This window comes from Olea europaea, unplaced genomic scaffold (assembly GCF_002742605.1).
Source record: "Olea europaea var. sylvestris unplaced genomic scaffold, O_europaea_v1 scaffold3983, whole genome shotgun sequence".
Lineage (NCBI taxonomy): Eukaryota > Viridiplantae > Streptophyta > Magnoliopsida > Lamiales > Oleaceae > Olea > Olea europaea.
Window position 1 is genome coordinate 3,604 of NW_019259413.1, and position 21,975 is coordinate 25,578.

General features: G+C 34.6%; 2 protein-coding genes across 5 annotated transcripts; both read right to left on the reverse strand.

Annotated features, from left to right (window-relative positions):
- Nucleotides 1-1,487: 1,487 nt before the first annotated feature.
- Nucleotides 1,488-4,445, reverse strand: LOC111387314 (FT-interacting protein 1-like). Its single transcript, XM_023011864.1, has 2 exons — nt 4,268-4,445; nt 1,488-4,063 (listed from the first exon to the last, which is right to left on the reverse strand). The coding sequence occupies exon 2, from the start codon at nt 3,973-3,975 to the stop codon at nt 1,663-1,665; it is 2,313 nt and encodes a 770-aa protein (XP_022867632.1). The 5' UTR covers nt 3,976-4,063; nt 4,268-4,445; the 3' UTR covers nt 1,488-1,662.
- Nucleotides 4,446-7,404: 2,959 nt separating this feature from the next.
- On the reverse strand, nt 7,405-20,208 carry LOC111387315. 4 transcript variants are annotated; one of them, XM_023011868.1, is made up of 12 exons: nt 19,860-20,208; nt 19,257-19,397; nt 15,338-15,386; nt 15,076-15,093; nt 14,413-14,528; nt 14,218-14,331; nt 11,188-11,238; nt 10,001-10,089; nt 9,840-9,900; nt 8,747-8,824; nt 8,563-8,661; nt 7,405-7,863 (listed from the first exon to the last, which is right to left on the reverse strand). In XM_023011868.1, exons 1-12 carry the CDS (start codon nt 19,980-19,982, stop codon nt 7,735-7,737), a joined length of 1,068 nt encoding a protein of 355 aa, XP_022867636.1. In that variant the 5' UTR covers nt 19,983-20,208; the 3' UTR covers nt 7,405-7,734. The 4 variants fall into 4 exon arrangements, with proteins under 4 accessions (XP_022867636.1, XP_022867635.1, XP_022867634.1 ...); XM_023011867.1 differs by lacking the exon at nt 11,188-11,238 and adding an exon at nt 13,380-13,430 and having other exon boundaries at nt 19,860-20,206; XM_023011866.1 differs by having other exon boundaries at nt 8,551-8,661; nt 19,860-20,202.
- Between the last annotated feature and the right edge of the window lie 1,767 nt (nt 20,209-21,975).

The following is a 21,975-nucleotide window of genomic DNA, read 5'->3' on the forward strand; positions in this document are numbered from 1 at the left end:
TAGCAGTTAGCTTATGCTCTTTAAGGGTTTTCCAGAATGTTTTGTTGGTTTCTCTCTGTTCAATTGGTAAGTCGAGCAATCGATGAATAGTTGAAGTTTCGGTATTAGTATCTATTCTTTGGTATTTGTAAATTGTAAGCATTGGTAAATTAATCTTGTTGGAGAACTTGTTATTTACATGTTATTAAATTGGACTATGTTAATTTGTAAAACTACGATTGAATGTGTCATTAATTGTATTTATATAGTGCTGTTATAAATGTTAAAAAATTTAATTATAATACAGAACCGAACTGAACTCGAATGGTTCCATAATTATATTTGGACCCCGACGGTTCCATTTACTAGATACCCGAAAATTTTGGTTCGAGAACCGAACCGAACTGACCCGCGCCCACCTCTAGATAGAATCATACTTAAAAGGTGGTGCAACAAATATTTCTCCATTGTTGCACCAATAAAGAGAACCGAACCGAACTGACCCGCGCCCATCTCTAGATAGAATCATACTTAAAATGTGGTGCAACAAATATTTCTCCATTGTTGCGCCAAATATTGTTGGCACGACATTTTAAGTGTTTTTTCTCCATTTCAAAGCATACGAATAAAATATTTTGATAAAAAACATCGTGAAAGATGATTAATTATGTGTTAGTTAATGAAATGTCGAAGATAGGAAATGAACGAAAAAGTTCATGATATAAGTGTTATAATGAGCAAAGATTGAAGACATAAAGTGTGATTGTGCAAAAATAATAATAATAACGATGATAATTTGTAGTGTGAACTTAATTACTCTTTATTCCATTTATTAGATTAGTAGTGAGTGGAATGTTCTATTTTTCCTTTAAAATAATTGAAACTCAACTAACTGTTAGATATTTTTCATCATTTTGCATGTGTTTAATTTTTTGTTTTGCGAATGATTTGACGCCCGGATTAGTGTCTGCCGCTGCGCAACGGGAATTTTATTTTCAAAAGTTTTTGAATAGGTGCATCTGTTCATTTTTTAACAGTCACTTCCAAGGGATACACCTATTCAAACAGTTGCCTCAGTATCTATAAATTCTGGGCGAATTCTCATTTGCAAACACATTAAACAATTTATTCTTCCTTCTTTCTCTTGGCATCAATCAGTCATTTTCGAGTGTCTTCTTGGTTTGATCAAATAGTCACAATTTGAATCAAACGCCTCCATTGTATCCTGAGAGAGATTTTCTATCATACCCCAATTGTGACTTTGTTGAATAGGGGAGAAACATCTCTTAAAAGATAACGTTTTTTCGTGCCTTGGAGTTCATTAACGTACTCAGATTTTCCTACATTATTATCAACACTAACTTCTTTAAATGGCTCATTTGGATGTAAACCGTCAATATGATTAAATGTGCTCATTTTTTAAAGATTGAGAGCAAAAATCGGATTTAAAAAAAAAGGCTGGTGATGAGATTTCTACTTTTGGGAGTTGTCCTTCCAACAATCTCGCATTTCAATCAAAGCTACTTCATATCCCCACAAGTGCATAAAATGAACAACACTAAAACTAATACATGATCGACGTGTTCGACCAACATGAACATGATTACATAATAGTTACCAGTACTGAGGAATAAAAAGAAGCTAATCTTTATTTATCCTCGTGCAAACAAGTCGCAGTTATGCCTACAACATGCAGTCTGATCTAGCAGGCAGCCTCTTGAAGAAATTAGTACCGTATGACGGAACCTTACTGCGCAGCTTAGGATGTCTTAACACATATAAACCAGCCAAAAGAGCCACAATTTGGAATGGTGTCACATACAAAACTATGGCAGCAAATAAGCAGAATGCAACAAATAAAGCAGATGCCCTTGAATCTCTCCAACTTAAAAGTGACTGAAATCTTTCCCCTTGCATTGCTAAATCTCCAATAACCGTCTGAATCCTTCCTCCTATACTCCTCAGACGGTCGTATCTCATTCGCACTAAATCTGATCCCTTTGAAGTTGGGAACGTATCAAATTCTTCATCCAACTCATCCGGCCCTACCGCATCAGCATGAGAAAGCCGAATATCCATGTGAGGCGGGTGTCTCGGTTTCCATCGGTAGCGCCAGATGCCAATAAAGAAGAGATAGAGAAACAAGGTTGGAAAAATCAGTTCGGGATAAAGGATTAGTATAATAAAGAGTATGTGAATAAGAATAGTTGTTAGAGGATTTTTCCAATGGCATATTTGATCAAACCATTTGCCTATAGCAATCACCCCTCCCATTACATTCATTATTCTCATGAAGTTTGCTTTAGCCTTTCTTACACTCCAAATGTGTGATCCAACGTCGAGCATATACTCAATGACCTCTTTCTTCAATGGTGGCTCAGCTCGACCCAACCTTGTCCAGACTATTCGAATAGCCTGATACCTTAAGATATCCAACTGAGTTACCGACAATGGATGAACATAATGCATTTTCGGTAACAATGGATGCGTGTACTTTTGTAGCATATTGACATAAGACGTACACGAGAACCTTACGGCTAATTGAACTTCACCCATCTTTTTCACACCGGAAGGTTTCAAGACAATTAGAGGATATGAGTGTGTATAAACACGTTCTGTTTCAAGGGTCGATAGCCTAATCCTGACCTTTCCGATGCACCCATCCTTTCCTCCTCCTTGTAAATGGCCATTATCAAACACCCCAATTGTAATCACAGTACATGGATCGAATACTTCCCATGTGTACTGTTCATTCCATCTAGGGGATGTACTATCGATGATTGTCCTTGTCCGGATCCATTTTGGACCGTATTTGGCCACACAATATGCATCAATAGTTCCCCTGCCATCTTTTGTCTTCATTGTTGAAAGGCCAATGGCGCTTATAATTCCCAGCTCAAGAATTCCAATGCTGGATTTCCATAGCAGCTTTGAAGTCGGTCTGTAATCGCTGCTATAAGACGTTGACTCGTCCAATACGTGATAACCACCATCCAAACTGATCCTCATATGAATCTTACTAGCAAATTTAATCTCCTTCTTTTCCCCTTCCACGAAATGTTTCTCAAGATTATGCCACTTAGCCCCGACAGGCTTATTATCCAGCCTTCTCGGGACAGAGTTTAACAAAATTAAACACTTTCCTAAGATCTCATCTTTGTTCGATGAAACTCTATCCTCCACAGTTATAATCAAAGGCTCCTCGAATGGTTCAGCAACGACAAATACCAAATCCTCATTCCATGCTGGATTCGCACTCTTCACAGGAGAAATCTTAGTTTTCAAAGCCTGATTTCCAAGAACGACCTTCACACTAACTTCAGGAGATCTACTTTTGTCACTTAAAATCAAATCTTGACACTGGATTATATTCACTCGCAAATACCATAGCCTCGGAGAAAGATATACCTTTCCACGAATTCTTGAAACGCCCTCGCTCCCGACTGCTGCTGCATCAGAATGCCAAGCATCTGAAAACTCCTCATCTGCCTGAGTTCCTTTCCAAAGGGCAAGCATAATTTCACCCTTCTTCAGTTTTTCCCCTTTCTTATCTTGCAATTTATACCACTGCGGTGCCAAAGGACTATCTGGAGGAACTCGTCTAGGGATATCTATAAGATCAAAGGAAATCCTGCCAATGAAATCGTCTAACACGACATCCTTATCTTTCACAACCACTTCAACAAATGAAGCTTGAAGTTGATCCTGGGAAAAAGCGAAGACAAGATTCCACTCGGGATTCGACTTTTTTTCAAAATGTTTTGTGACTCCCTTGTAGTTACCAAGCTTAACTTCAACATAAGGATCACAAGAACCAGTAACGTCCTTTGCAGGTAATTCTTTTGCTTTAACAACACGAACATACAGATATTCCATCTGTTCAACAAGATCATAGGCGCAAATTACCTTATCACCACCAACAATCACCCCTGAGCCAGCAATTTTTGGGGCCGTCGGCTTCAGAGCAAACTCTTCATTTACTGGAAACTTGAGCATTTTGTTCTCTCTTGGTAGAGTGATCGATAAACAGGATTCAGTTTCTAATACCCTAAAACTGCAGAAGAATCACTTGTTGGTACTTGAACTGCACAAGAATATTACAAAGTATTAGATGATCGGAAAAAGAAAAAACAAGTTGTAAGCATGTCCATTGTACCGTACTATTGGGTAATGTTCAGTATCGTGCACTATCCACTATGTTCAATCAAAGCCTCCAGTACAGTCAATGCTATTGATCAATTTTCAAGTATCAGAGAAAAGAACCGGAAGAATCTCAGTTTGAACTTACATGACATTGATACACAGCATGGGGTGGCGCGGGTCTGGGGGCTGCTGCAGCTCACTACACCGAATCTGCCTTTCTATGACGGTAAACAGCCAATGGAAAAAAATAATAAATAAATAAAATCTGTGCCAAATGTTCTGTGTTTGTGTGTGTGTGTGTGTGTGTGAGAGAGAGAGAGAGAGAGAGGGAGAGAGGGAGATGGGTTGATGACTTGCCTGAGGAGATAAACTGATGAGGGTTGTTTTGAGTAGCTACAACTATATTTAGAAAATCAATGCCAAGATTTTGTAATACAATCATTAGTTTTATAGGGCATATGGGCAGTGAAAGTTGGAATAATAGGGATATAATTATATGAGTTGTTAAGAAACAATCTTTAAGAATCTTGGTATGATACAATGATAATCAGAATAAAACCTACTGATTCTACCTTTTACAGTACAACGATTTTCTTATCTTATTTCTTACAGCATTTCATCAGTTGCACGTGTTGATTTTGTTCAGTCGGTTGGACTTCTTCTTACATATTAGTTCGACTAGGTTGTCCCACTTCGTTCATCATCATCGATTTGTAAGAACAATGTGTGAAAGAAAGATGTCATATCAAAACATAATATTGTGATTATTAAGGATCTAAGACTTCTTAAGATGACGAACTAAATAGCGCGATAGAAAAATATTTAAAGTCGTATTTTCTTTGTTAATGCGCGTCGAGTATACATCAGATTTGTTATATGTAAAAAAATTGTTAGATGACACCCTTAGTGCATGTTTGGCTTAGATTAAAATATGATTTTAATCTAAATTAAAGTCAAACAATCAATATTAACCAAATCTTTTATAGGTCCTATAATTTTTTAACCACATATTTCAAAAACTTTTATCACAATATACTTAAAAAATCTAATTTTAATCCCCAACGAACATCCTATTAATAAGCCTCAAACTCTGTTCAAGTTGATATTCGAAAAGCAAAAAAAGAACACCCTTAACAACTTGATTTCATAGAGAATGCTTCTGAACTAGTTAAAAAATAAAAAATAAAAAATAAAAAATAAAAAATAAAAAATAAAAAATAAAAAATAAAAAATAAAAATAAAATTACTTTGAATGGATCCTAAAATAATGAAGAAGAGAACTTCTTTTCTACAAAGCTTCTGATACATGTAAGAATTGGGACCCAAATTTATATTTATTTATTTTTTTGGGTAACTTGTGTTTCAAAAGTTTTAAACTTTCTAATTGATTTTGTTTAATTTGGATTTAATTTCAACTTAATATTCAGTTACAAATTTTATTTTTAGAACATAATTATGCTAGTATTATTATTATCGCTTAATCCATTATCAATTTGTATGTTAAATACATATTTTTTAAAATGTAATCACAAACTATATGGGAAAAGTGTAGCCATGCTAACACATTTGAGAATATGAGATACTACACTTTATACTTTTCTTATAATTTGGACAACTACAAAAGCTCGTGCACATATAGCTAGAGAATTTTATATGAAACTAATTACATTTTACCATGTAGTTGTAATGAATCATGTAGATGAAACATGTCGTTGATACAACGCGATATATACACAAATTAATCTAAATATATTTTAGAAAAAAATATAGTCCTAATAAAAGCAAAAGATCAGAATATATTGCCAATTAAAAGTACCAAATTAAGGCAGGGAGTTCATTTGTCTCCCTTTTTGAGGAAATTTCTTAAAAGGGATAATTTAAGAAAATTAAAAAAAAAAATGTTATTTACTCAAGGCCTTCTTTCTTTAAGAAATTTCTCATGATTTAACACTTTGCCCCCCTTCCCCCTTACTGAAAATGATTATTTTCTGCCCCTCGAGGCACTGTTAAACTGGTGGGTCAATCAACATTTATCTTGTTTCCAGCGGTAGGGTGGAGGTTCGAATCTTGGTGGGAACCTGTGACCAGATTTATTTGGTATGGAGCAATCACTTTGGAGGAGAATCTCTTCTGCGCAGAAGTGTACAGGCGGTGGGGGAACCTGTGATCCAGTTGAGGCATAACCCGCGATTTACCCCTTTCAAGGTTTTAGGGGCAAGGATTTTGGGGATCTAAAAAGAAAATGATTATTTTCTCATTTGTTTTTCAAATGGCACTAAAGTACAAGAAGAGGAGACAGAAGCAATATTTATTAAGAGCAAAACAAATATTCTGTAAAACTTTCAAATAAGAATAATGCTATTTTGATCAAATAAATCCTAAACGAGTAATTTTGACCTTAATGAATAAATGCCCTTTAAAAGTTCTCTTTCCCTTTTCACAATCTCTCATAGGAATGCAAGTCGAGAAAAGCATACTCGCTCACAAGACAGATCCGAATAATTTTTTAACATTCCAAAAGTTTCTCATACGATGCCGAAAATCCCGGAAAAAAATAAAAATAAAGAAGACTAGTTTCATTTTCATGAATGGTTTTTCAATTGGTCCATATCCATAAATTTCTTGAAAAGAAAAAAGCTTTCAATGGGTCCAAAAGCAACCACTCGACTCAATCGATAGCGTGTAGTTTTATTCCCTCTTAAGTAGTCTATACGTTCTTATGAAGGAATTGTCACTTTCCATTGGCAGATAGAAAAATTATGAGAAATAAATGCTGTTAGGTTTGGTTGGTTAAGAAAAACCAAGTTATTTTCTTCTAATCCACTTGATATCTTATCTTCTAAAATTTTTTAATGTCATTGGATATGGCGTAAACCCTATAATAATCTTTGTAGATAGTCTACCAATGACACTTGAAAATGGAAAAATTGTGATGACAAAATGTGTAGCAAGTATGCCAAGGTGTATGGCGTACACCTCAGCATCGAGGGCCCAGGCTGGACACAGCGCTCTTTTGGGAATTAACAAAGCTTGACCGACATGAAAAAGTTAAATGCCTTGATCTACTAGGGAGGGGATGGATGGAATGAAGGACAACGCGCCATAAAACCTATGAAGAGCCCAGTTTGTCACAGAGGACTTGCCTAGTGCGATTTACCTGATTAGCATGGTTTGCAGGATATTGCGCCAGTCCGAGGATTTACCCAATGCACACCCAAAAAGTAGCGACTGTGGATTGCCCCATCCTCAAAAAATAAAATAAAAAATAAAAAGGCAGGACTATTTGCGATCGGTGTGGCGACTTGGTTCTCCAAGTGCTCGTGGATGCAATTTTTCTTTCTTATTGCTATTATTCAGCATAAGTACATGCATTATTTGATCAATGTAACACAATAAAAAGTAAATTCCTAAATCTGAATCAATTCCGACAAAATCATATAATAACATAAACTATCTTCATTAATGTGTTCCTTAATCATAAGCCAAATCCATTATTTCTGCCCCAACTCCCTCCTTTAATAGCTTATCTGGGCAGGCCTTTTCCCAGAATAGAGGTGCCGTACTAATTCTTCACTGCATCATACATGAACAGTTGAACTTGAGAAGGTGAAGCTAAAACATTTTTACTTGGACCGGTGCTCCTTGTCTCTTCCCAGATTCAAGCATTGCATCTAAAACAGCAATATCCCGGGCACCTTCGAGGTACGAGAGGCGAGGCTCAGCTTGGTAGCTTTGATTTTTCTGTTAATCGATGAAATGAACAAGCGATACGTGCATACGCACATCAAGTGAGAAAAGGAACGAGGAACACAGATTATATCATAAATAGACATATTTAACATTACAAGAAGAAGAAAATGTTACTTTATTAAAAAATAATTAAGTTTTTACAGGTAATTTAAGGGAAAATCGAAGGCGGGCTCCAAATTTCAGCCAAATAGTCAAGTAACACTCATGAAAATATGCCTCTAGGCACCAGCCCAAGTTGGGAAACAAGTTTTTTCCTTCATAAAGTTGGATGTGCGAAGGTCGCATGATGGTCAACACAGATTTAAACATTTCGCCTTTGAGAACTAAATTTGAGACTATAATGAAAGGCTGACGATCAACCCGCTCATTTTTAAAGGTTGGAGGCTAACTACTACTTAGACAACATGTTGGGGAACAATACCACCTTCCCAAATTTTTATAGGTATAGTTTTACGAATATTAATGGCAGTTATTTTTGTTACTGGATCAAAATAATATATTTAACGAAGAAAAATGTTTCCCTACCCCGAAAGGGAGATTGCTAGGTAAAAGTGAAAGTACTGAGAACAGGATAAATGCAGAGGTTAAACCAACTCAACTAGCATGCTAATTAACTTTTGTAGTATCTATCTTTCACATACTAGAATTTCAAATAAAATTACTTGGAGAGGGAACGACCTTAAGGGTTACCGTTGAAATATCAGATAGAAAAGTCTTGAGCTCTTCAGTCACACCACAAAATGGGTAGAACCAGCTATTGCTTTGCCCACCAGCAGTAAAAAGAGTAACCTACGACAACAATTTTGATTTATCATATAACCAACTCTAGAATAGATTGTTTTCAAAATTTTAGGAGATTATAGAAGACATTTACCGAGTAACCATGCTTCCCTTCTTTGTTTCCTCGTTCGACCTGTATTGTTCCTTTTAAGCCCACAACTCGCCAGAGTACCTATAGGAATCAAACAATCTATCTGATGCAAGTGTTGTAGGCATCCTTATTTATATTATCCCATAGACAACTTAAAGCATATTTTGCTAAGCTTAAACATAAAAAGGAAAGTTAGGGAGCATTTGATTTGCTATTTTCAAGCTGTTTTTAGTTTTCAATTTTGCAAAACATCCAAAACTTGTTTGATCTAATATTTCAAAAAATACATTTTGGAAAACAAGGTTAAACTTATATAACATAAAACTTAAAATGCATTTTTTAAGTTCTGAAAACACTCAAAACATGGATAACAATCGTTTAAATAAAATTCTAAAAATTAAAAACTACATACATACACATACACATACACATACACATATATATATATATATGAACACAGATAAAAATATTCTGAATCCAAATCATTAATTTTTCATTTTATTTCATATATTTAGCCAACTCAATTTATTATTTTTAATTTTTATTTTTATAGTGAGGAAAAAATATGGTAAAATTTACCAACTTTAAAATGTATATATGATTTATAATATTTTAACATAAAATTATTTTATTTTACTCAATGATCAAATTTCATGGAATAAACTGTCATAAAATAATTTTTCAAAATTTCAAATTAAAAGTGTTTTCTAGTTTTCTATTTTCAGAACAATTTTTCAAAATTACAAAACGTATGTATTTTTAAAAATCTTAAAATAGACTCTCAAAACAGAAACTAAAAATAAACTCAAAATTGAAAACTGAAACACAAACCAAACAAGCTCTTACCTTCTGTCTCCAAACATGTTGGTTTAATGTTGCCTTTCCTTAAGTTAAAAAATAAAAATAATGATTATAAAAAATGAGTTACATATTTTGAAAGTAACTCTTACCATAATATCAAAATAAGCCACTTGGTTATTTCCAATTTTCACCCATAAAAAAAATTATTTATTTCGAAAACATAAGTAAACTTTCTAAGCTTAGCCAAACATAGGCCTGCCGGAAGATGTTAAAAGACATTCTATCGACTTCATACCTTGGGAGATCTCGATGATACCACCATCACAAAAACACCTGAACACCCATTCTCCAGTTGACTAAAGGAAACAAAAAAAAATTCACAAAAAGAATATGTCAAAGTCTAATTCTGACAAAAGAGATTACTAATAAGTCAAATCTTATGGTTAATATTCTTACATAGTTGAGGAGATAATATCTGGAGGTGGCAAAGTTGTATCTATGTGAGAGGTATTGGCTGACACCGATGTTATCTCACACCCAACCATCTTTAGATTTGCAAGAGCAGAAAGAAGTAAATCAAAGCCAAAATATACGGCTAGAAACACATTAGCAATGAAGAATTAACAATGTAGGTGTTTAACGACTTCATCTACAAGTTTAAACTGTTAGAAAAATTATACATTTATTCAACTGTATCTCATATTCAATGTATGCCCCCTTAAGTGCAAGCCTGATTTATTTTTTTAAAGGCTTGTCAGGTGCACAATTGTTATATAGTTGGTGGAAAAACTTGAACTCAGGGACCTTTGTCACCATCATGTTGAACCACCTCACCTAAATTCTCTTCATCGGTAAGCCTGTTTAGATGTAAATTAATCCATTATATTCCAAGAACAGCAGTGTCATCAACCAAAAGAGAAATCTTATGTGCTTTAAAGAACTTTGAGAACTAATATCTAGAGTGTCTCTACTTTGACTCTCATGTCATACTAACGATTGTTTACTTTTCAAATGCAAATTCAACTCTGTTTGTGTGTGAGAGAGAGCGGGAGAGAGAGAGTGAGAGAGAGAGTAGCACTGCCAATTTCTTTTGCATTTCCTCTCTATGAACAATAGACATAAATTTAATAGGTAAAATGAATCCGAGGAATGACGCTTTGAGATATGAACTCAAAAATTAATTTCTTGTGGTAGTTGAAATTTCAGATACTTAAATGGTAATGCAGCGGAAGGTAGAAGATCAAGATGCTAGCTCTTGTGCCTGAATTATGCTAGTCCAAGCATAAAAGTTCGTATGGTTGCCAAAGAAACCACAAAATATGTTCAAATTAAAAAGAAGATAGATTACTTACCATTCTCAATCCTGCAATGCCAATTTCTTTTGCATTTCCTCTCTATGAAGAATAGACATAAATTTAATAGGTAAAATGAATCCGAGGAATGACGCTTTGAGATATGAACTCAAAAATTAATTTCTTGTAGTAGTTGAAATTTCAGATACTTAAATGGTAATGCAGCGGAAGGTAGAAGATCAAGATGCTAGCTCTTGTGCCTGAATTATGCTAGTCCAAGCATAAAAGTTCGTATGGTTGCCAAAGAAACCACAAAATATGTTCAAATTAAAAAGAAGATAGATTACTTACCATTCTCAATCCTGCAATGAAATGTACCCCCATATCTAGAATGAAACCCCCCTGCAAAAATGGAACATTTCAGAGCATTACCATAAAAGCTTGCTGGTTCGGCCAATTGAACTGGAAGCGAAGAAAAGTTGTTTAACATAAAATATAAAAATAAATCATACTCCCCCTCACAATTTATAGGAATAATATTGCATTACACGTCTCCTTCGTCAGCATGTTAAGCTGATACAAAAGTACATCTGTATGTCAACAGAAATTAACACTTGACCTCAAGTGACCTGGCAATTTATATACATATAGATATTTTTCACAGGTGGTTGTTGGTTCGCAGAAAACAAGATAAAGAATTTATGGGATTAATATCTCATTAAAGCTAACTTTGTCCGCATGTTCAGCTGATTCAGAAGAAGTATATCAGTGTGTCACTAGAAATGAACACTTGACTTTATCACCTTGTCCAAGATTGTGGATGGTACAAAATTGGACATTTTGAAGGAAGGAGAGAAAGTTAAACTCCTGTATATCGTATTGTCCAGATTTGTCCAATAGTATGTACAAAACTCTAAATGATTCGAATAATGCTATTATCACCAACGGTGCCAGAACAGCTAGTTGTCATTACATGATAAGTACAATTAAAATTAATCACATGAAAAATTGTGGAATCCATTTAATTGGAATCACAATGTAAAGTCAATGAAAATACACCACTAGTTATATATTTAACATTACTCAAATGATTAAGCATATCCATTATAGTAAAATTTCCAAATAATATTTTTTCATTGGTTAGCTGGTTAGCAGACAAGCTAATTGGACTGTGGAAAATGGTACTCACAGTAAAGTCACGTCTCCAATAACTTGAGAAGTAAGGATTTGAACTATTCATAGAACCTTCAATAATGACTTGAACATTCATCACCTCTCCAATTTCAGCCATCATTTTCTTGCTCTATGACAAAGAATGTCGTGTGTAACAAGCACCATATAAAAAATTTATATCAAGTAAAACGAAAAAAATATTTAGAAATACCTCCAAAAAAGCAGGTTCAAAACGATAATTTTCTGCAATCGCCCAAATAGGTGGACTAGGAAGGGTGGTGCTAAGGGAATTATAAGATGACAACGCAGTTTCCACCTCATTTATTGCTGAATGAGTTTCCAACATACATCATTCACACGACCCCAAAAAAACATAAACAGAGAACTAATCAAATAATGAACCAAGATGTGCTGATGCGCACACAATTAAAATTTGTAGCACGTGAAACTGCAGTTCCAGGACTGTAAAACTTTTAAAGGAAAGAAAACCAAGATGCAAATTAAAAGATGAGCAAAAATGAACGTAAATAGAGTCAATTTCCATTGAAAGATACAAAAGTGAAGTTAGGCATGAGTTTAGCCATGTAATGGCAACATATAACTTTATTTTCTTCTTGAACTTTTTCTTCCTCTTTTTTTCTGTTGACTGCAGAAAAGTTGAGGACTAATGATGGGTCCAACTGCAACTCCAATAATGACTTGTTTCCCACTGGGTTTTTTTAACGTCCAAAATAAGAAAAGCTTAGGGTCAACACCGTCCTAGCTGAATATGAAATAAATTAAAAAGTGAAGAACCATGGATATCTCTCAAAATGTAAGTTAACACATAAAAAAACCTTTGCAATCACATAAATCCGAAATATATCTTACTTACAAGCTGCAGCAGGTTTCTCTTTAGAACCAGGATTCATCCGAGTACGACATGCACAAAACGATATATGGTTAATTTCTTTAAAGAACTTTGAGAACTAATATCTAGAGTGTCTCTACTTTGACTCTCATGTCATACTAACGATTGTTTACTTTTCAAATGCAAATTCAACTCTGTTTGTGTGTGAGAGAGAGCGGGAGAGAGAGAGTGAGAGAGAGAGTAGCACTCCAATTTCTTTTGCATTTCCTCTCTATGAAGAATAGACATAAATTTAATAGGTAAAATGAATCCGAGGAATGACGCTTTGAGATATGAACTCAAAAATTAATTTCTTGTAGTAGTTGAAATTTCAGATACTTAAATGGTAATGCAGCGGAAGGTAGAAGATCAAGATGCTAGCTCTTGTGCCTGAATTATGCTAGTCCAAGCATAAAAGTTCGTATGGTTGCCAAAGAAACCACAAAATATGTTCAAATTAAAAAGAAGATAGATTACTTACCATTCTCAATCCTGCAATGAAATGTACCCCCATATCTAGAATGAAACCCCCCTGCGAAAATGGAACATTTCAGAGCATTACCATAAAAGCTTGCTGGTTCGGCCAATTGAACTGGAAGCGAAGAAAAGTTGTTTAACATAAAATATAAAAATAAATCATACTCCCCGTTACAATTTATAGGAATAATATTGCATTACACGTCTCCTTCGTCAGCATGTTAAGCTGATACAAAAGTACATCTGTATGTCAACAGAAATTAACACTTGACCTCAAGTGACCTGGCAATTTATATACATATGGATATTTTTCACAGGTGGTTGTTGGTTCGCAGAAAACAAGATAAAGAATTTATGGGATTAATATCTCATTAAAGCTAACTTTGTCCGCATGTTCAGCTGATTCAGAAGAAGTATATCTGTGTGTCACTAGAAATGAACACTTGACTTTAACACCTTGTCCAAGATTGTGGATGGTACAAAATTGGACATTTTGAAGGAAGGAGAGAAAGTTAAACTCCTGTATATTGTATTGTCCAGATTTGTCCAATAGTATGTACAAAACTCTAAATGATTCGAATAATGCTATTATCACCAACGGTGCCAGAAAACCTAGTTGTCATTACATGATAAGTACAATTAAAATTAATCACATGAAAAATTGTGGAATCCATTTAATTGGAATCACAATGTAAAGTCAATGAAAATACACCACTAGTGATATATTTAACATTACTCAAATGATTAAGCATATCCATTATAGTAAAATTTCCAAATAATATTTTTTCATTGGTTAGCTGGTTAGCAGACAAGCTAATTGGACTGTGGAAAATGGTACTCACAGTAAAGTCACGTCTCCAATAACTTGAGAAGTAAGGATTTGAACTATTCATAGAACCTTCAATAATGACTTGAACATTCATCACCTCTCCAATTTCAGCCATCATTTTCTTGCTCTATGACAAAGAATGTCGTGTGTAACAAGCACCATATAAAAAATTTATATCAAGTAAAACGAAAAAAATATTTAGAAATACCTCCAAAAAAGCAGGTTCAAAACGATAATTTTCTGCAATCGCCCAAATAGGTGGACTAGGAAGGGTGGTGCTAAGGGAATTATAAGATGACAACGCAGTTTCCACCTCATTTATTGCTGAATGAGTTTCCAACATACATCATTCACACGACCCCAAAAAAACATAAACAGAGAACTAATCAAATAATGAACCAAGATGTGCTGATGCGCACACAATTAAAATTTGTAGCACGTGAAACTGCAGTTCCAGGACTGTAAAACTTTTAAAGGAAAGAAAACCAAGATGCAAATTAAAAGATGAGCAAAAATGAACGTAAATAGAGTCAATTTCCATTGAAAGATACAAAAGTGAAGTTAGGCATGAGTTTAGCCATGTAATGGCAACATATAACTTTATTTTCTTCTTGAACTTTTTCTTCCTCTTTTTTTCTGTTGACTGCAGAAAAGTTGAGGACTAATGATGGGTCCAACTGCAACTCCAATAATGACTTGTTTCCCACTGGGTTTTTTTAACGTCCAAAATAAGAAAAGCTTAGGGTCAACACCGTCCTAGCTGAATATGAAATAAATTAAAAAGTGAAGAACCATGGATATCTCTCAAAATGTAAGTTAACACATAAAAAAACCTTTGCAATCACATAAATCCGAAATATATCTTACTTACAAGCTGCAGCAGGTTTCTCTTTAGAACCAGGATTCATCCGAGTACGACATGCACAAAACGATATATGGTTAATTTACCTCATATAAACAATAACAGCTATAGTTTAACAAAGACTAGATTCGCATTGAAAGAAATTTTACAGTGAATAAACTGTAACTTTTTATCCATTGAAAGCATACTACATTTGTGTGAACTCGCTCTAGCTTCATGAATTACTGAGAAAATATGGCCTTGTCTTTATGTTAACTTCATATGGAATTACCTTGAAGGACATGTTTTCCGGCCTTCAGCAGCCTCAGAGACATATCCACCTGCATAAAATGGTTCAATTGTGAAAGGCGACGTAAATTGCATAATAATTATTAAGTGAAGTAAATATCTATCTCATTCGGAATAATTTGTTGGAGTCTACTCATGAAAAATAATAATAATAATAAAAATAAAAATTTCAACCAGAGTGCAACGGTTACTGATGTAGAATCAATCAGGAAGCAAGAAGCCGAATAACAAAATCACAGCCAGGGGAAGAAGAGAAGAAGAAGAGAGGGAGTACATGGAGTAGAAAGAGGGAGAAGAGGGACAGAAAGAGGAAAGACAGGAGAGGAAAAGTGGGCAACAAGTCAACGTGAATAACTTTCATTCATCAACTGTCTTTGGAAGTTTCCATCTTTGATGCTCGAACTCTTCGAAATAGTCGAAGTACCCATGTCGAACTCGACACGACATGGGTATGGGATATGTGTCGGATCTTCCAAATTTCAACAACGGACACTTAGTCGTTTTTTCTTCTTTCTTTTTCTTTCTTTTTTTTCCTTTCCTTTTCTTTACCTTTTCTTCTTTCCCGTTTCTGCCCTCTATAAACCTAGCATCGCCATTAAGAGAGTGGAGAAGGCAACGACACTATGTTTTCCCTTCTTTTTCTTCTTCTTTTTTCTTTCTTTCCATTTTCTTCTTTTTTCCTTATTTCCCTCTCCATATCGGTGGTTTAAGGTTTTATTTGTATAAAATGATAATGGGTTCCATATAGTACTATTTAGTGCTCCACTAAGTTCAAATTACAATCAAGTCCCTCATTTTCTATTTTATATATAACATTTAATAATTATTATAATTGTAAACTAAACCCCAAAATCTATTTTATTTATTTTGACCTCTTATTCAATACATATTTTCTTCTTTGTGAATAATTGACTTTTGTCTATTTAAAATGACATCTTGAATTAATAAAAAAATTGATATTTGAAAGGCGTACTCATGTACCCGTGTTCGAAATTTGGACTATTTCTAATCATGTACCCATATCCTACACTGTAGAAAATTTTATAAAAAATCCGACACTTAGATACATACCTGTATTCAAGTCCGAGCATCATAGGTTCTCATTACAGCCTTTTAAATAACGAAACAATAAACCTAGTTAAGGGGCTCGGGCCTAACCCGAATAAACTAAATTCTGAAATCTGATAAGCTGTATAATACTGAAAAATCACACTAAAAAGTAGCCTAAATAACCTTAACGCTTTCCTAAAAGAGTTGGGCAGTGCTAGATAATTTCAGATTGGCAAATTGAACTCTTCAATCCTCTGAGACTCCATACAATGACAAGAAAAGATCCATGTCTCTAATCCATTGAGTAAAACTCTAAGATCTGAGCAGTCATCGAAAGTAGGAGCGTCTAATTTGATGTTTTGAAAGTAATGCTCCTCTTGGTGAGGAGGCGAATGAGTACATTAACGATCACGGCCTTGTTCACTCTCACGATCCTGTTTCCCATTCCTTCAATTACATTGAACGTGCTATCGACCACCAGGTTGATGACAATAGGGTATATTATGGAACGCTTCAGAATTATTAGTGTCTGTCAAGGGAGGGGTTTGTTCTAGTTTATCCTAGCAGTTAGGTCTCTACTGTCTTTACGAGTAGCAGTTGCCTCAATTTGGACAGTCGCTAATTGAGCCTATAGTTGAGCTGATTATCGGGTGAGGACATCAAATTGGGAAGGTTCCATGGTCAAAGTATTGGAGCTAGATATGACAATATGACCACTACACAACTGTATGCAATGTAACACCAACTAAATGAAACGTATGGAGAGATCAATAAACAACTTGTTCAAGAAAGAGAATAACAACTTGAGCATTTAAATATTAATTTTTTATGGGATTATGTAAAATCTAAATATGGCAAGCTAATACTGCTAATCTATGTAAAATAACAAAGTAAGGATCAAATACTAGTCAACAACTTAATCGAGTAAAATAAGTGGGGTAAAAATGGAGAATAAACACATTTAAAGAATCCGGTCAAGGTGCTTTTGATAACATACTAGGATTACAGTGAGACGTTGAAATTAATTGACACTCTTTTAACAAAATAGTAGTACAAATCCCAAAGATAGGTAGAAACGTTGACTCCCTGTGATTCATTGAGATGATGTGTCAATCAATCAAAAATAAAGAGATACCTGTAAAATAATGTTAGAAATAACAATTTTTTTTACCCTTTTCTTTTTTGTTTTCTTTTCTTTTCATTTTTTTTTTTAACACAATCGAACTACACTTTTATGTAAAGAAATGAAATATAGTGCATAACCCCAAGCTCACAATACCAAGTCCACAATACTAAGGCACAACCCAAATTGAAAATCAAATACCCATTATAATCTCTAGCCAATTCCTTCCAACCATATCCACGTGATCTGGAGAAAATTGTGGGTTGAGTTGAGATGAGTTGTCGATAGCTGCGGTGATTATGGGTGTCGGTGCTTTGAGGATGACCGACAGTTGGAGTCCTTGGGTGTCACGAGTGGAGGCGGCGATCGCAGGGTAGGTGTTCCGGGGTTTCACGAGTGGCTTGATATTGGAGAAGGAGATGGTTCTTGGTTCCTGTGATGGCTGTATTATTGGTGGGTTTGTGTATGTGGGTTGTGATATTGTCGGATACTGAAGTGGGTTATGGGATAGTGTGTTAGGTCGATTGTTGGTTGTGGGGGTTGGCAGTTGCGGAGAAGGTGGTTACTACTTGGTATAGGTTTTGGTGGTCTAATGTAGGCTGTTGACTGTGTATTGGTCATTGAGAGTGTGGCGTTGCAGAGGTTTAAACAGGTGTAGAAAAGGCAGCGGCGAGCTGGGACGTGGTAGGAGTTGTAGGCTGCATCTAGCAATTTGGGAATATTACAAAAGTTGGTATAACAATAAGTTTTATTGGTAGATGAATATTACTCTTATGGGAAGAGGTGGAGAAAGACATCAATAGTTCCCAATTTTGTTTATCTGCAAGTGTCCCAACATCAGTTAACAAGAACCTTGATGAAAGAAACCAAGTTTTAATTCTGGTACCAAATTTGAAGTAGAATCAATTAGAAAGCAAGAAGCTGAATAACAGAATCACAACCATAGGAAGGAAAAGAAGAAGAGAGGGAGCACGTAAAAGAGAGAGGGAAGAAGGGGGAAGGAAAGTGGGCAACAAGCCAACGTGAAAAATTTTCATTCATCAACTGTCTTTGGAAGTTCCCGTTACAACCATATAAAAAGCAAAACAATAAACCTAGTTAAGGGGCTTGGGCCAAACCCATTTATAAGCCCAATAAAACATAAAGCCTAAATAAATGGACATAAAATATAAATAAATGGCCAAAACAAACGGCCCACAAAGGATGTCCGCAGCAGGTACATAATCCTCAAGGGAATCAAACTTTGGGATATGATTGCTTAGTTTAGCAACCAATTTATCATCAACCATAGTATCACTTATCTTTTCTTAGTCAAAGATTTCAATCAAAATTTGAAATATTGCATTTCTGAGCACCAACAAAAGCAATAATCCCACAAAATAGGATACAGAATATAGCCTATACTGCTGTGGATATATCTACAACTCCACGAGCCATTTATTTTGAGAAACTAAAAATGGTTATTGGACTACATACATATGTTCAGCTCGTGTATATTTCACAGTTGAAAAAGAAACAATCAGTATTCAGGCTTCACAGCATACCACAAGGATTAGATTTTTGCACGTCCATGAACATTTGATATATGAGACCTCTCTCCAAATTTTCAACTTTTGATAGAAAGACACTCAAGCACCGAATATTTCAGATAATTTCTAGTGGTTGAGGATAATCAACATTTTTATCTGCATAAAAACAAATTTATGCGCACACAGAGAAAGAAAGATGCCTGAGTTTGCCCAGCAAGAACGACGGCCACACCAATTATAGAAGCATCTTGAATAATGTCATCAAGTCCGGCCTCACCCCACTTACATTCCACCTCTGGAAAGAACTTCTTAGCAATCTCAACAGCACCTTTTGCCGATTCCTAACAAACACATAGCCCAAATAACTTTTATATCCTCATCAAACCCACTTTTAATTCCAGTAAATAGAATAAAGAAAAGAGAAAAATATTTTATTTTTGCTAACCCATATTATGCCACTGTTTGAGCCACTTTATTTTCATAAAAATACAATTTTAAATAGCGTAATGACGGGAAAATGTGTGGTAACGAAAAGTTTTGAATTTTAATGTAAAATTATTTTATTGAGAAATGTTTAACAGGGCCTATATTTTCTTCCCAGGTCAATTTCAAACTTTATATAGTACAGGAGAAAACAAAAAAGGCCCACCATCCATAAATCAGATGTTTTAATTTAATTGCCAAAAAAAATGAAAGAAAAGTATGTAATCAAGATCCAAATTTTCTAACCCAGATACATGACATTTCAAGAAAATTGAGAAAACAAAGTAATGTGAAATAAAAAAATAGAATTTTTTTGTTACCTCGGAGCGGCTCCAAATGGCTCTAAGAATGAAGAGATCAGAGATCTCAGCCAACCTTGGAATGTATGAATTTCTAACAAAAATTCCAGCTCCAAGTATGGCAATCTGGGGTCGTGCAGCCATTGGAAAATCTCAGAATCTGTGGGATTTGATGCAGATGCTCAACTGAAGCAACTTGTTAGTCGTAAATCTGATAAAGCCGAACCTAATTCTAAAAATTTTAGCACTGATTTTTCTGTTTGGAGTAAAACGATAAAATTAGAACACTGAAAATGCGATTTTCTTGAAGAGGAAACGTGTAACACCGGATTAGTGCGAGAAAGACGAAAAATAACACTGTTTTAAAACAATTCTTAAAATGTAATATTTTATTAATCAAATTCTTTACAAATAAAAGTTAGTTTCTTGTTTAAAGATGGAAATTTTTTCCTTTCTCACAACAATTTTGGAAAGAAACGAAAGTAAGTCTAGCCTTGCACACGAATTGCATAGAAGTGTGAAGAATAACAAGTGAAAAACAAAAACGTTAATAAAAATTTTATTTGTTTAAAAAGAATAAATTATTATTGCACGTAAATGTCTTTTATAGGATCAAGTAAGGTCAAGTATTTATTTGATCTAGGGGAGAATCGAGTAGACATTTACCCAAATACCATATCTTAATAGTAATACAAAATTATAATCCTTCTCAACATACTATCAGAGTTCGTCAAGTGAGAGTAAGCAAGTTGAATCTTTGTATTGTAAAAGAAAGTTTAAGTACTACATACAGCCTCTCAGGCTCTAAGCTAAGAATTATGAATCAAAAAATAGTGTGCAATTGCAGTAGTTTAGTACACTTGTGCCTCTAGGCGGGTACGCCAAACAAATCCATTGTCCAACACGGCCACGTTGGGCCAAGGGCTGTGAGGATCCAGCCCAACATGCCCGTAAAGAAATTGGGTTGGACCAAGTTGGATCTCAACAGTTCAACCCACTTTACAGCCTAAGAATACCATCATTGAATATAATGAGGGAAAGGGGGGCATGCTGCACAAGGGTTGCAAAAAAGAAATATTTGCATAATTATCGGAAAATATATTTGTCATTTTATAACATCTGCTATTATAACGAAGAACATCATTTGCGCTCTGAAATATTATACATTAGTACGTTCGACTTGGGACTTGTACCATTCCTCATAAGATTCATACAAAATTGTACCATTGAATGACAAGTAGAAAAAAATCACTACAATAACAATATAGGAGTCAGTACCTAATGCATGAATCTGAAGACAAAGATAGGACTAACAAAATCAGTGAATTTATCTACAGCCTCCAAAGGCTGTATGTATACATCCTCTCTCGGTTCCTCGTTCACTCCAGCCTGCGTCGCATATTCCAGTGCCATCTCATAGTCGACCTGCAATTATATGTATGCCCAACAAAAATCAAGAAATCTTTAAGCTTCTGCAAGAAAAGATCAATTTCTCAAGTGTATATTTAAATATGCAGGTTTGATGTTAGCAACTCTGTTTAACGTGAGAACTCAGGTGTTTATAAAATAAAATAAAAAATAAAACTACCTTTTTCACATTTTAAGTGAAAAAAAGGTTACTTATTTTTTAAGGTAAATCTTAACAACAGTCAAAAGGAGTAACTCAATTTCAATTTTGATCAATAAAAAATTTATTACTAGTAAAATTTTAAGCTTAGCCAAACATGCTCAAAGGCATAAGAAATGAGAATGGCATAATGATAGAGAGGCGCAAATTGCCAAATTAGATCCCTTCATACAAAAAATAAACTTTCAGACTTGCAATATTTTAATTTGAGACACATTACACGTAAGAGAGGCGCAAATTGCCAAATTAGATCCCTTCATACAAAAAATAAACTTTCAGACTTGCAATATTTTAATTTGAGACACATTACACGTATGTCCAATTAAAAGCTTGCTTGCGTTGGACGAGATATCAAAACTTCTTGTGTACTTTTGTGGTGCGTTTGGTACAACACATTGGTTTAAGGCAAATACGATTAGGAAGAATTATACGAATGAGGATTATATTGTATTGTTATAATGTGATATTGTGCCACTCCATAATAAAAAAAAAGGCAAATATTGAAAAATA

What these genes read in the sequence shown, in the direction of transcription:
- LOC111387314 (XM_023011864.1), bottom strand. Translation starts at nt 3,975, where the DNA reads ATGCTCAAGTTTCCAGTAAATGAAGAGTTTGCTCTGAAGCCGACGGCC.
- LOC111387315 (XM_023011866.1), bottom strand. Translation starts at nt 19,982, where the DNA reads ATGGCTGCACGACCCCAGATTGCCATACTTGGAGCTGGAATTTTTGTT. An exon ending in TTGAACCTGCTTTTTTGGAG is followed by an intron (nt 14,332 to 14,412) that starts GTATTTCTAAAT and finishes TCTTTGTCATAG; the next exon opens with AGCAAGAAAATGATGGCTGA. An exon ending in TATCATCGAGATCTCCCAAG is followed by an intron (nt 8,825 to 9,839) that starts GTATGAAGTCGA and finishes TGATTCCTATAG; the next exon opens with GTACTCTGGCGAGTTGTGGG.